At 53.7% G+C, this 14,037-nt stretch overlaps 1 protein-coding gene across 2 annotated transcripts in view; it reads left to right on the plus strand.

Moving 5' to 3' along the window:
- The window catches only part of Tmem132b (transmembrane protein 132B), a 310,198-nt gene that overhangs the window by 83,658 nt on the left and 212,503 nt on the right, over positions 1-14,037 (plus strand). For both annotated transcript variants that reach the window (XM_004843978.4, XM_087198415.1), the window contains exon 2: positions 8,438-9,320. In XM_004843978.4, the coding sequence (XP_004844035.2) occupies positions 8,438-9,320 (883 nt within the window). The remainder of the gene's footprint in view (positions 1-8,437; positions 9,321-14,037) is intronic.

Genomic DNA, 14,037 nt, shown 5'->3' on the forward strand with positions numbered 1-14,037 from the left:
TGCGAGGCAGGCGGCGGAACCACTGGGCTAAATCCCCGGCCGGTTTTCTAACCATCTGGGGCGGAAGCTCTCGGTCAGCTGCAGATCCTCCCCAGGCGGCCCCTTGGGTTGCAGGCGGCCCCCTGCATGCTGCCTCCTCTTCACCTGGTCTTCCCTCTGCGTGTCCTGATTTCCATTAAGGACACTGGTTGGGTTGGGTTACGCCTCACTCTGGTGACCTCATTTTAATTTATTTACCTCTGAAGATGCCACGCCCAACACAGCACACCCTGCGTGCCCTGGGTTTGGGCTGCGGCCTGTGAATTCTGGGGAGGGACACACAGCCCGTATCACCTTTATGTAATAAGCCTTCTTGTTAATTCACATTCATTTCAGCTGCCCTGTATTGGCATGCGTGTAGCTGCAGCGCAAAGGAACTAAATAAATCGCTCACAGCGTCATCAGCGCTTAAAACTCAATCAGACAGAGGGAAAACAGCTGCACCTCGATACCACAGTGTCACGTGAAATAAATCAGACACACAAGCTTCCGTGTCACGTGACTGCTCTTATCTGAGAAAGCCAAAGTATAAATGAAGAGGAAAATGAAAGATGAATCATGGGAAGTAGGAGGTGGATTTATTCAGATGGGGAGAGGATGAAGAGGTGGAGGGAGGCAGGGGAGGCAGAGGAGTGACGATGTGCTGGGTACGTATGCCACTCCACACAGGGGCCGAAGCACTGTATGCTGCAGAAGGTACTGAGGCACCGGACCCTTGACTGACGAACTCAACTGGTTGTAACTCAAGTTGGTCATGAAGGCTCAGGCTCCTCTGCACAGCCTTCAGAGTCTCTCTTACGTACACAGGCAGATCTCAGTGTCCTTAGAGAGACATCGACTCAGGATTTCTCAGTGAACCCACACAGGAGAGGATGCTGTCATGCTCCTTCCGGGACTCTGTAAGGGTTAATCTGTATCTGAGACCGTCTGGAAGCACGAGCGGCCAGCATTTGAGTCATAACTCAAGACTTTGGTTGTAATTAAAACTAAAATTCCAGTCGTAATCCAAGTTGTTCGTTCCTAGCGCATGCTCAGAGAGCTGGGGGATTCTAAGCCATGCTGCACATCCATCCGTCCGTCCATCACTGCTGCAGCTCATGGGGCAGGGCCAATCCTGTGAACTCTGCCTGCTGTTAGATAGCTGCCGTCAAGTCTGTCCCTGGCACTGAGCAGCTGTGTGAACTTGGGCGAGTCAGCTAAGCTCCCTGTGCCTCAGTTTCCTTACCTGTGAGTGGGGACAGAATGGAAAGCTTGTGAAGACTGAAAGTGCCAGCACCTACCAGAAGCCTATAATAGCGTTCAGTCTCTAACAGGGATTACATAAAGGATGAGTTGTAATGGTAGTGATTTCCGTGTCTGTAAAAGGGTTAGAATGGTATTTGGTAAACAATAAGTGTTGTACAGATGGGGATGATGACCACGTGGGCTCTATTCCTGCCCTGAGTCTTCATTTCTATGAGTTCAGTGCTACCTTGGTTCACGAACTTAATTTGTTCTACAATTTTGGAAAAGACGGCCATGTTTGTGTTTGTGTGGGATAGATGGCCGTGGTTATGTTTGTCACTGGATGCAGGGCGTGAAAATAAAAACAAAATTCTGCCCAACGTTTCTGTTTGTGAACCAAATTGTTTGCAGACAAAATCGTTCCTGGGCGGAGGTACCACTGAATAGCAAAGCCCTTGCTACCTACCCCGAGGGACCTTGAACTTCTGCAGTGGCACTTCTTTCTCCTGCCATTCACTGAATCACGTCTGGGGCGTAGAAAAACACCGGACTCACCTGAGCCCACGAGGGGAGTGGGTGGGCCCCGCCTCTGCCCCTTCCCCGCCACACAGCCAGGGTGGAACGCCTGCCTGCTTAGAGGGTGTGGAGGTATCGGAGATGAGAGGGAACAGGAGCCAGCTAACAACCATCCTCCTGCACATGCAGGCATCTCCGCGGCCCGGAATGCCATCCTGCTGCCTGCGATACGGGCTGGGCACGCTGCATTCCTGGGTTCCAGGAACTCGAGCCTTTTACCTGTCTACCTCTTGAGTCTTCATGTCTCCCTTTGCACCAAGAAGGGATCCCAGCACATCTCGGAGCTCTGGAAATAAGAATTCTTCCTCCCCCAGCTTCCCTAGTGGGAGCAGCATGAGGTGGTGCTTAGCGCACACCGCGGAACCAGTTTGCTGGAGCCAGGACTGTGTCTGAACTCTTTTCTGCCTCAGTTTTCCCTTCTGTTAAATGGGACATGCCAGCTACTAAGTCACTGGCCCCTGCTTCCAAACATGCCCTTTTTTCCCTTCACGGGGGCTCTGCAAACCATGTTTTGCTTGGCCATTGGTTCCTCTTGGGCCCTGCCTGTGTGGGAAGGCAGAGGAGACTGCACAGCTGGACCTGGGAGTGGGGACCTGTCCCTTCTTTTTTGCCTCCTACCTGGACCCTGTTTACTTCCTGTGCACTTCCGCGTATTTTCCATCTGCTTCCTGTTTCTGTTTCTGTGAGTTGGCCACACAGAGCTTGAAAGGAATCTTGGCGCATAGCGAGTGTCGCTCTTGCCTAAAGACAGGCACGGTGACCTCCTGCCGTCCTCTGTGTGTGGCCTTGCCTTCTTTCTCAGCCCGTGACGTCTTTTATCTGGTTGGAAAAGGCAGAAACCCATCTGACTTTCTCCATTTTACTTTTATACTGGTGGCTTTTGGATTCTGTGGTTAAATATTTGATATTTTTCTTTTTGTTTCTGTAATGAGCAACTCATGTTTCAAATGCTGAGATATGGAAGGACCTGTCTCCCATGGTAGAATGAAGGAATACAACTGGCAGTAGGAGCAAACTGAGTAAGAATTCCTAGGATTGTCGCATCACAGCCGCTTAGTAATGAATGAATGATCACACGCAATCAGCTTCCTTAATCCAAGAGCATCTGGTCCAAATGTCTGACTTGTTCCTGAGGCTCTGGGATATGTAGGTGATTTATAGGTAGCCATGTTCTTCCACATTTATCACTCCCTTAAAGGTATGATCCCTGGCTTTTAGGCCAGCAGCTATGTTGAAATGCCCTGGGTCACCTGTATCTATTTTCCCGTTTTATCTGGAGATGCAGGCTGGCAAAAGTTCCCTGGAATGGAAGACACAGTGACCTGTGACCATAGAGCACTGGATGCCTGATGGACCGTGCAGAGATCGTGTCCATGAACCTGGCTTATTAGCACCTTTCCCATTGCTGAAATGTAATAGCTGACACCCACAACCTAAAGGAGGGGAGATTTGGCTCATGATTCAGGGGGTGCGGTCCATGGTCGGCTGGTTCCGAAGCAGAGACATCATGGTGGCCAGGAGGCAGGGCAGGGAGCAGGTCCAGAGAGGAACAGGCTAGGGACCATGGTAGTTTCCAAGGACCCAGACCCACGCAGGAGTGTGCTTTACTAAAATGCTAGATGTTTCTTAGTCCAGAAAGTAGGTCCATCAGGGTTAGTGGCCAGGCTATCCTGTGTGTTGAACTCCAGCTCCTGCAGCTGGTGTCTGTATGGCTGAGTCCTCTGCCTCCAGATCAGGCAGCCCTCGGTGACAGAATGAGCAGAAAGGCTTTGGAATTGGACAGAACCAGCCGAATCCTCACTTAGAAACCATGTTCAAACTGCTTCTCTCTATGGCTGTTCCATTGTTTTTGAGAGGGATTAGGTCTATTCATCTTACAACTGCTGTGCAATTAGCTGACAGAGCAGGTAGATACTGCCAGGGTGCTGGCCTGTGAATTTCAGGTTTTCTTTGCTGGCATATTTTCTCCTCCACATGAGAACTGCATCTCCTGGCTTGGCAAACCCAGCTGCCAGCTTTGTGACCCGGTGATGCGGTATTTGAGAAGGAAATGAATGGTGGGAAAAGTGGTGGGCAAATGCTATGTTAATAAAATTGCTATCTATGAACAGCCCCGAGTGGAGGCTGGAGAGAGGCTCAGAGGAGCATGGGAGGGAGGTTTATTCTCGCAGGCATTACAGCAGAGCCGTCGGAATTGATGGACATCCACTCAGTGCACATTTTGAGAACTTCTTTTAGGCCCTGGAGATTCAGCAATAAGCTGGACCTCAGAGTCTCTGCTCTCAGTGAGCCTGACTTTTAGTGGAAAGAATGAGTAGGAAATAAATCAACAAGTAAAACTACAAAGGGTAATTCCAGCCTGTGAAGGTGGCCTTGAAGGACTATGCCAGGATGAAGTGATTGGTTACTGGCTGTGTTAGCCAGGCTTTAGCCAAGAAAGCAGACACCCTCTAGTTATTTCAACAGGGAGAATTTAATAAACGGAACTAGTTATACAGGTGATGGCAAACCCGAGAAGCTGAACTGCGTGGTCAGGTACCATGGGGCACAGCAAAGTGGTGCAGACAGAAGGAGCAGCAAGGGGCTGTTAGCGCCTCTGGGCTGCAGGGAAAAAGAGGGGTTGGGTTTCAAGGTCCAGAGGCCAGAACCACGCAGGAGCCAGCGTGACAGGTGAGGAGGAGACTGCCCACAGCCTGGTGGAGCTGTGGAGCCAGATGGGAAACCGTGGAGGGGGGCATGGAACATCTAGCCCTAATCGGCCCCGGAAGTGACGTCCCTGCGGCTCCCGGAGCTGACGTGAACGCGTGCAGAGGCCTCCCAGGTCCTGGCCCCTGACTGTGTGTCGGGTGCTACGGTTTCTCAGGGCCACCCTTGGAGATGTGGCCTGCTGGGAAGAGGCCCTGCAGACCTGGGCTCCTGCCTGAACTGGAGAAGCCACTCAGCTGGGGAGTGCCCTGAGCCCTGCCCTAGGGGCGACAGCAGCCGTGGTCTGGTGCGTTAGTTTCCGGCCTGGTGATGGAGGCGAAAGGGGCGATTTCCAGGCCTCTGTTCTTGGCCTCTCAGGGTCCCAGGCTGCAGGTCCCTGAGAGTCCTGGCCAAGGCCCGTGTCTGGAATCTAGTTTGTGTCAAGCGCAGCAGGGCCGTCCGAACACCTACAGGGGCCGTGCCAGGGTCCCAGAACGCGGTGAGCTGCTTCATCCCTGGAGGTCATGAACCCTCAGCTCTCTTGGGGCATCCTGGGGCCATCTGCAGGGCTGTTCTGAGTCAGCATCGGCTCCCTGTACCCTCTCAGGCAGTGTGCAGAGAGGACGGGAAGCTGTTTCCCATCCGTGCTCTCGGAGCCCCTTCCGTCAACAGGGGAAGCCCCCAGGAACCCACAGCCCCAGGAGGGCCCCATTTCCGCCCAGCAGGCTGCCACTCAGTCCAGCTGCCCTGGGAAGGAGGATGGCGGCCCAAGGACGCCTGGGGATGAGAGGGCAGAGTGAGCTGCCCGGGCCATTGGCGAGCATTCTGGGGATGCAGTCTTGGGCTTCGCAGGCTGCTGCTAGGTGAAGACGTCACGTTTGTTGCAGGCTGGTTGGAGGACAGAATGAGGCCCTGGAAGCTGATGTTTACGGCGCCTCATATAAGCTTTCAGACAAGATTTGTGTTGCATTTCATGTGAGTTACAGAGGGGCAGGAGTATAAACCTCACACTGCTGTTTTGGATAAAACACAGGCTTTGGTTACAATAAAGAGAGGAGGTGCAGCCTTAGGTTTCCCGAAGATCAATTTTTGAGGGGTGTAAAATAGCCACATAAAGGATAAAAAGGGGCGAGCCAATGCACAGTGAATTCAGTGCCGATGGAAGTGTGTGTCTGTTTCATTTTCCTTTTCTGCATCTGTAAGTAAATCCAGACTTCAGCCTCACTTTAGACCTTGCCTAAATTTTAAGAGAAGGTGAAAGCTGAACCTCTCACTGCCCAACCTGGTGGGTCGTGTGGCCCACGAGTCTGCCGCAGGGCACTGTCACACAGTGTAGGAGGCGGATGTCCCCACAACCGTGGTCCTGCTGCCATTAAGCCACGGGTGAATCCACCTAGAATTGGACTTCCTGGTTTGGGGAGGGGGAAAGAAACCACACCTATGAAATACCCGTTTACATTTCACCGGAAGGTTGCTTCTGTATTGCACAGCATTGCCAGAATGCAGATTGACCCTCGGTGGTGGCAGCCTGGGTCCATGGAGCAGTGTCTGTTTGCCTTTCCAGCCCCCAGCGAGGCCGAATTTGGAAGCTGCTGTTGGGTTCCATTGCCCTTGTGTGGGCCGGAAGATCAGGCGGCCCTGGCAGAGGTTTATTTCCAGGCGAGAGGAAAACACCCCTGCCTGGGCCTGGCCTCGTTTGCCGTCCTGGCTCCTGGCGGGCCGTCTCCATGTGAAAAGCCGGCTGGCTCTTTGCTGTCTGGGTCTTCTCATTTGAAAGACACGCGGACTACGAAACACAGGCAGCATCTCTGTGTTGTGCATATGAGTTAAATACTTCTCTTTTTGAACCCAGGAACCCTGAGCTACATCTCCAGCCCTTTTTATTTTATTTCATTTTATGTATTTATTTATTTTTTTGGTACCAGGGATTGAACTCAAGACCTTGCACTTGCGAGGCAGGTGTGGTGCCACTGAGCTACATCCCCAGCCCTATGTATTTGTTTTTTAAAATTTTGAAACAAGGTCTTGCTACGTTGCCCAGGCTGTCCTGCAACTTGCCATCCTCTTGCCTCAGCCTCCCCAGTGGCTGGGATTACAGGTGTGTGCCACTATGCCCACCTGTATATCACATATTTCAGTTAACAAGAAAATACCTTATTGTTGTAACACACTGAAGGTAGACAATAAATGGTCCAAAGCAAAAATCTTTTTCTTTGTGACCCACAAACAGAAATCCACATACCTTTAAATAGGATCTTGACATTTTACCTGTGGAGAGCGGTGTTAGCCATAGAGGCTCCATGTTAAATCTTACCCTCCATTGTGTAGAGCAAGGAGACGATGTGACGAGGAACCGTGTCCTTGCCAAATTAGATGTTTACCTTCGGAGATTGTCCTGGAGCATGATGAAGGTTTTGTAAGCCCGAGAAACGGGAAGGCCCATGAGGGTGGGGAACTTCCAAAGAACTAGAGAACAAGGAAGCAGGTGTCTTTGGGTAAGGGTCATGATTAATAACCAAACTCACCAGTGAATAAAAGGAAGAGAGTGAAAAGTGTGGCGGCACTGTCTCTCTCTCTCTGAGAGGCTCCCGACTCTATCTCTGCGTCTTTCTTTCTGCGTCTTTCTTTTTCTTCATCCTCACTCCCCCATTCAGGTACTGTTCGACAAGTGACGGCTGGCTCCGTCATTTACCCAAATAGGCTCATATACAACTGTCTTGTTTTCTGTTGCTATCACAGATTACCTGAGACCGAGTGGTTTATAGAGAATAGAGGTTCGGCTCACGGTTCTGGAGAGCTCGGTGCAGTACTTGGCAGAGCTCCATCCCCCCCACGCCCTACCTCCCCAGGGGCAACACCATGGTTCCACCCACGGACTCCAGGGGATGCAGTCTCCACAATGCACTGAGTGTTTTTTACATTTAATGACATGCTGTGGGCATCCTCCACAGCTGTGACAGTACTGTATTTCAGTACCCCAGCTCCTTTTCTTTTTATAGCTGTCTATCGTTTTGCTGTACAAATGTATACCTTAAGTCTCCTTTTGGTCTTCTTAGTATGGATTAAAATAATACAGCAGGTAAATATGGAACATTTGTGTGTGCCCCACTACATATTCTGAGCATTTCCTATTCATTAACCCTTTAAACTTCAAGCACCCCACTAAGTAGCATTTCGATACTCGAATCCTGCTTCCTGTGAGGACACTGGCCATACAGGAAGGTTAAGCAACTTGCTCCAGGATCCAAAGCCGTGGCAGGGTCCAGCGCCAACTCTCTGGGTTGTCTGCCAGTGGTGGGTCGCTCTGCATCTCACTGGGCCCTTGGAAGGCTCAGCCACAGCCTCAGCTTGCTCAGTAATTAGGCGTCGTTTAGATGTCCACGTGGGGGCCACAGGGAGGAGCGAGGGAGAGGAGCGGAACCGCACAGCAGCAAAGCAGAGAGACGCGTTTCAGGGCGGGCGGTGGTGACTGCAGCTCCGCTGGGTGGGCGGGGACCTCAGAGAGGACTGGGAGCCCCTGAGGTTGGGGCTTTGTGAGAACGTGAGGGAGGCAGTGATGCTTTCCCTCTATCCAGGCAGTGCTCAGTCCTAGGGCATATGGGGCTCCTTCACTCCCTGCTCTGGTGTTTTGCTCTTGTTTGTGGTTTTATTTGGGGTTGGAGCAGGCTCTCACTGTGTAGCCCAGGCTGACCTCAAGCTTGCAGCCATCCTCCCGCCTCAGCCTCCTGAGTGTGGGGTTATAGTGTGCGCCCCCGCGCCCTGCACCCTGGGGATTTGGAGACCCTGCAGGACACACCTTCTGCAATGACGGACTTGGGCCGCGGGAGACAGGAGGGCGGGGGCGGGCGGGTTGCAGCGCGGCGGGTGTGGCCCAAGGCAGGTGTTTATTCTCCCTCTGCTTCCTCCCGCTCAGTGACCGGGGACGGCGCTCAGAGGTTCTCCTCGCTGCCTGCCTACCTCCCCGCCGACTTGCGCGTCGCGGGCGCCGATGAGGCCTTCTTCCTGAAGGAAGCTGACCAGGACCTCACAAGGAACTCCAGCCTGCAGGCCCGGGCCGAGTCGCTGTTCATCTACCGAGCCCGGGCGCCCCCAACCGTCAATGCCAGCTACGGCCCGTTCTGGGCGGAGAAGGTGGTCCCTGCCGAGCTCCTGCTGACGTCTGCGCCCTTCGGGAGCCTGGAGAAGTTCCCCTTCAATTGGAAGCTGAAGTCCCACATCCTCGACAGCTCCATCTACTCCAACAGGCCCAAGGTGCAGACCCTGTTCTACGTCAGCGGCATGGGCTGGGACGACGGGGACCCCGGCGGCGGCGAGCAGCTCCCCTGTGTCAGGATGTCCGCCTTCCCCGAGGCCAGGGAGGTGGCGGCCAGCTGCAGGTTGCAGGGCGCCCCGGGGCTGTGCGTGGCTGAGCTGGAGCTGCTGCCCGAGTGGTTCAGCTCGGGCCTGGACCTGGAGCCGCAGGAGGAGATCCCGGCCCTGCTGGGGGGCACTGCCATGGAGCTCTTCTTTTCCCTGTACCCGGCCGACGAGGCTGGCGAGTGCCCGCTGGAGGACCAGGGCAAGTGGGAGAACAACATCCACGCGGGCCACGAGGGGCCCCTGCCCGCGGCCCCGGCCCGCGAGCGCATCGGCAGTGTGGTGGTCTACCCCACGCAGGACGACCTGCGCTGGTCCCTGCTGAGCCTGGACGACAACGTTGCCCTCTCTGTCCCCCTGAACCTCATCCGCGAAGGGGATGCGGCCACCTTCCTGGTCTCCCTGGCTAGCGGCTCCGCAGCGGACCAGTTCACTCTTCGGTAAGAGGCGTTGCTGGGTCAGGGGAGCGGTGATGGGTGGGCTGTGGACTCAGGAAATCCGCGCCAATCGCTGGCTGAGTGTTTGCTAGACCGGAATGCAGTGGAGTTTGACAGAGTGGCGAGGACAGGTTTTATGCAGGGGAGCCCAGAGCCGAGCTCATTCTGACCTGTGCACAGGGGCTTGGGAGACTTAAAGGGACGCTGACGGAGGGAGACAGTAGGACTCAGAAGGCAGAGAAGTGACTTAGCCCTGGGGTCGGGCAGTGTGGACGCAATGCCCTCTGCACCTGCTGCCCACCGGCACTGACCTAAGGGACGCTCTGCCCTCCCACGGAGGCGGGGGCGCAGAGGCCCTGTCCTTCCTGGTGGCTCTGGCGACTTCTCAGCTCTGCTGATGCAGTATGAGTGCAGGATGAGGTGGGTGACTGTGTTCCAATAAAGCTTTATTTATAAAAGCAGGCCGACGGCTGACCTTGGCTGTGGGCCGTAGTCGGCCCATCCCTGGGCTGGCGGATCCAGTTCAAGCCTGAGCCGTAAAGTGTGCAGGAGCGTGGGCTGAGAGCTGGGTTGTCTGTGGGCGGAGGCAGTGGCATCTTGAATGGGACCTTGAGGGGCTGTGCAGTTTGGGGAAGAAGAAAGGAATGATTCCACAGCAAGGGGCCAGGGAGTGTGCAGGGGTGCTGGGAGTGGGAATGTCACCTGCAGCAGTGTTCAACAGGGACCGAGGAGGAGAAGGTGTGCATCCCTGATCTACGGGATCGGGGAGCAGTGGCTGCCAGAAGCAGTGGTCTCCTTCGGGTGGGTGATCAGGGAGGAGGTTGATGTGACAAAACCCTGAAGCTCGGCATGGATCGGGTCCACTGTCACACCGCAGCAGACCGCGATACTCTGACCCTGTCCCGCCGTGGTTGGTGCCTGAGAGAATCCTGCGGTGCGCTCAGGGACCTGCTCAGTGATTTCCCTTTCCAGCCACTCACAGGTGCTCTCAGGGGCGGTGTCTTCCTCCTCAGTGAGTCCTTGGCTAATGGGACTCAGCTGCCCCTTCCTGTATGACAAAGGCTCAGTTTCAGGACTGACAAAAGGGGGGAACGGCTCTGTGCTGGGGACCAGCCCATCTCTGCCTTATTTAGCTCACAGAGGTGTCTGGGTAGCAGGAAGGTGTGGTGGTGACAGACACCAGCTGTGTGGCTGCCCTCGGTGTCAGTCTCCACAGCAGTAGACGGGATGAATGCTGGGCTCTGTCTCCTGGGATGCTGTGGAGTTAACTAAGAGATAAAGTTCTTACATCAGCCTGGCACACTGACAGTCAGCTGTGGAAACCCAGCACACCGGGGCTGGCTTTGTGGGTGCGGTCAGAAGTGAGGGCTCCCCATGAGCCCAGTGCGGATGGTCATGATGCTGCATGGGGGATGGGCTGGACCTTGCCACAGGACATGGAGGCTCTGGCAACCCCAGTGGGTTCTGTGTCCTGCAAGAAGCCAGGATCCTCTCTCGGGCCTTGAGTTAGGCTCACAATTGCTGATCCAGAGCCTGGTGTGAGCCCCTGCTGTCTGAGGTCACTCCAGGGGAGGAGCTGGGCTCTCAGAGAAAGGGGGGAGCCCGAGTCCAACCCCACTGAGATTCTTTAATATAAGGCAGTGTCACATGTCACATGCTTGCCTGCACTTGCCACCCAGCAGGCCCTCTGCCATGGCAGACATTACCAACTGACTGCAGCATTCCAGAGCTCTCTGCCTTGGTTACCTAAAGCCCATCCCTCCAGGTAGCCCTCACCAACCCATGTGGGGGATTGACACATAAGACTAAACTTGTCTGGCCGGGGATTTAGCTCAGTGTTGCCACCGCCTGCCTCACAAGCGCAAGGTCCTGAGTTTGATATCCGCCCCCCCGCCCCGGTTAGACTAAAGTTGTTTTCCATCTTGGTGTAGAGAGAAGACTGCCGGGTGAGAGACGTCAGAGGAAACGGAGGGAAGACAGCCAGTCTGGTGGATAGAGAAGTCTCGGAGCCTGGTTGGAAAAGCGTTTTAGGCCAGGGGAATGGCACACACAGTGGCAGTTGTCTTTCCTTGAGGACTTAGAATGGACCAGCCCTCATTGTAAATTCTTTGCAGGAACTCACTAAACTTTCAACAAGCAACTCATGGGGCAAGTGCTATTATTATCTCCATTTTCCTGAGGCACAGAGAGGTTAAGCGGCTTACCCAGGGCCACACAGATGGGAATGGTTGGTGTGAACCCCATTCCTCTGGCCCTAGAGCCTGTGCCCTTCAGCCCCAGAGCCCACTGCCTCTTGCAGACATTAGGGGGCACCAGCTGCAGCCCTGGCTGTGGGACTCGCCGTTGGCCCGAGCTGACACACAAGGATAATGCAGGGACAAGGAGGCCACTGCAGGGATGGACTCCAAGAGGGTGCAGTACCCAGGCTGCAGTGACTGATGCAACTCATTTAAATTCTCGTGTGCCTTCGGGCCAGGTCCTGTGCTCACCCTGCACACGCATTCTCCTGTTGTGGATCCCAGCCCCTGTACAAGGTGTTATTTACGCCCATTTCCTGACTTAGGGAGGCTGGGGTGCCTCGTGTAAGGCCAGGTACCGGGGGGGTGGTGGGCTAAGGCCCCCATGTTAACCCGCCGGGATGCTCTGCTTGTCTGTGGGCATTGATCCTCACTGTCGGGGCTCTCTGCTCAGTCCTAGATGCTTTGTTTTGCTTTATTTAATGGCCAGAGAAAAACTCGAGATTGTGGAAATAGTGAACAAGTGGAAGCTGTCTATTCTGAGTGACTGAAAGGTGGGTGGAGCAGGGGCGCCTATGGGAGCAGAGAGGTGGAAGGCTTGGGTGGGCCGGCCGGAGGCTCGGGCCAGGGATAGGTGGGAGCGGCTCGAGGATCACTCTCTGGGTTTGCTGGGGCGGGTGGGAGGGCAGAAGCAGAGGTCAAAACTCAGGAAGCTGCAGGGCACTGGGCAAGCTCTGGCCATCGAGGGCCATCGCCGGAGGGTGAGGTCCAGGTCTGACATACGAGTCAGGGTGCTCAGACATTCCCTTGCCGCATTGCACCTGGCTGTTGTCCCTTTGTATGTTCAGACTCTGGAAACAAAATCCTTTTCGGCCTAGGGAAATGTGTTACTTCCCAACGTGAAGCGATCGTCTGTTTTCCTCACGTCTTTTATGAATGAAATGTGACCTATTTCATTCTGGCTCCAGTGAGGCCCTGGATCAGAGCTCGAATGTGCATGGGCCTCGAAGCGATCCAGCCTCAGCCTGGAGGTGTCAGGGATGGGACAAATGGGTGCTGTTTCACGCATTGAGTTTGCTGTTTCCAGGCTGCGGAGGGCCAGTTTCCACAAAAGCTGACTCCGTTACTCCCTGACTCTGGGCCATCTGTACCTCAGCAGCTGGAGCAGCCTTTTGGTAAAGGGCCATGATTGTGGCTGGGAGGGGCCTGGGACTGGTAGGGCAGTCAGGCTGCTGTGTGCCCAAGGAGCTTGAAAAATGATGAGACTCTCCCCCTCCGAGGCTGACAGAGTCTGGGCTACAGGCGGTGGGTGCATCCCAGGAGTTAAAGATGTGGACTCTGATGGCTGGGTGTGAATCCCAGTTCTAACATACCAGCTAGGGAAAGTCACTGATTTCTCTGTGCCTCAGTGTCCCCCTCTGGTAAATGGGGAAAACTTACTTCAGTATGGGTGAGCAGTGATCAGTCAGGGCAATCAGCATGCCCCTTACTGCAGGCATTTATCATTTCTTTGTTGAGCACATTCAAAATCTTCTTCAGCAGCCACTTAAAAAATACAATCAGTTGTCAGCCACCATCTCCCCACTGTGCTGTAGAACATGTAAAGCCGTCCCCACCCACCTGGACCCAGTTCCCATGAGCCACCCTCTCTCCACCACCCGTCCTGGCCTCTGGTAGCCATTCTTCTTTTCTATGCTTCCGTAAGAGCAGCTAGTTAGCTTCCTAGTAGGACATTTATCTTTTTGTGCCTGGCTTATGTCATGTAATATAATGTCCTCCAGTCTCATCCATGTTGCCACAAATGACAGGATTCCATGATTTTTTTTTTTTTTTTTTTGGTACAGGGGATCAAATTCAGGTCCTTGAGCTTGCGCAGCAGGCGGTGAAACCACTGAGCTAAATCCTCGGCCTGATTCCATGATTTTTTATGAGTAATATTCAGTTGTATATGTGTACCACATCTTCTTTATCCATCCTTCCCTCCACCACCCACACATCTGTGCATCCATCCATGCCATCCATCCCATCCATCCACCTATCCATGCACATTCCATGCCTTGATTATTGTGTAAATTGAAACAACTTTTCTGATGAATGTATATCCATTCATCCATCCACCCACTCATCCATCCATCCATCCATCCATCTTTCCATCCATCCATTCATCCATCCATCTATCCATCCACCAATCTTTCCATCCATCCATCTTTCCATCCATCCACCCACCCATCCACCCAGTCATCCATGCACATTCCATACCTTGATTATCATGCAGATTGAAACAAACAACTTGTCTGATGAGTGTCTGTCCATCCACCCACCCACCAGTCTGTGCATCCACCCATCCATGCACATTCCGTACCTTGGTTATTGTGTAAATTGAAGCAAACAATCTGTCTAATGAATATTTCCCAAATAGCACCAGAAGTCCAGTTATTAATCTTTTTTCCCAGACAAAACTCAGATTTCCTGTGAGGAAATGG

The sequence above is a fragment of the Heterocephalus glaber genome, unplaced genomic scaffold (assembly GCF_053883595.1).
Source record: "Heterocephalus glaber isolate CG9 unplaced genomic scaffold, H.glaber_assembly_v1.0 deba00001687, whole genome shotgun sequence".
Classification (NCBI taxonomy): domain Eukaryota; kingdom Metazoa; phylum Chordata; class Mammalia; order Rodentia; family Bathyergidae; genus Heterocephalus; species Heterocephalus glaber.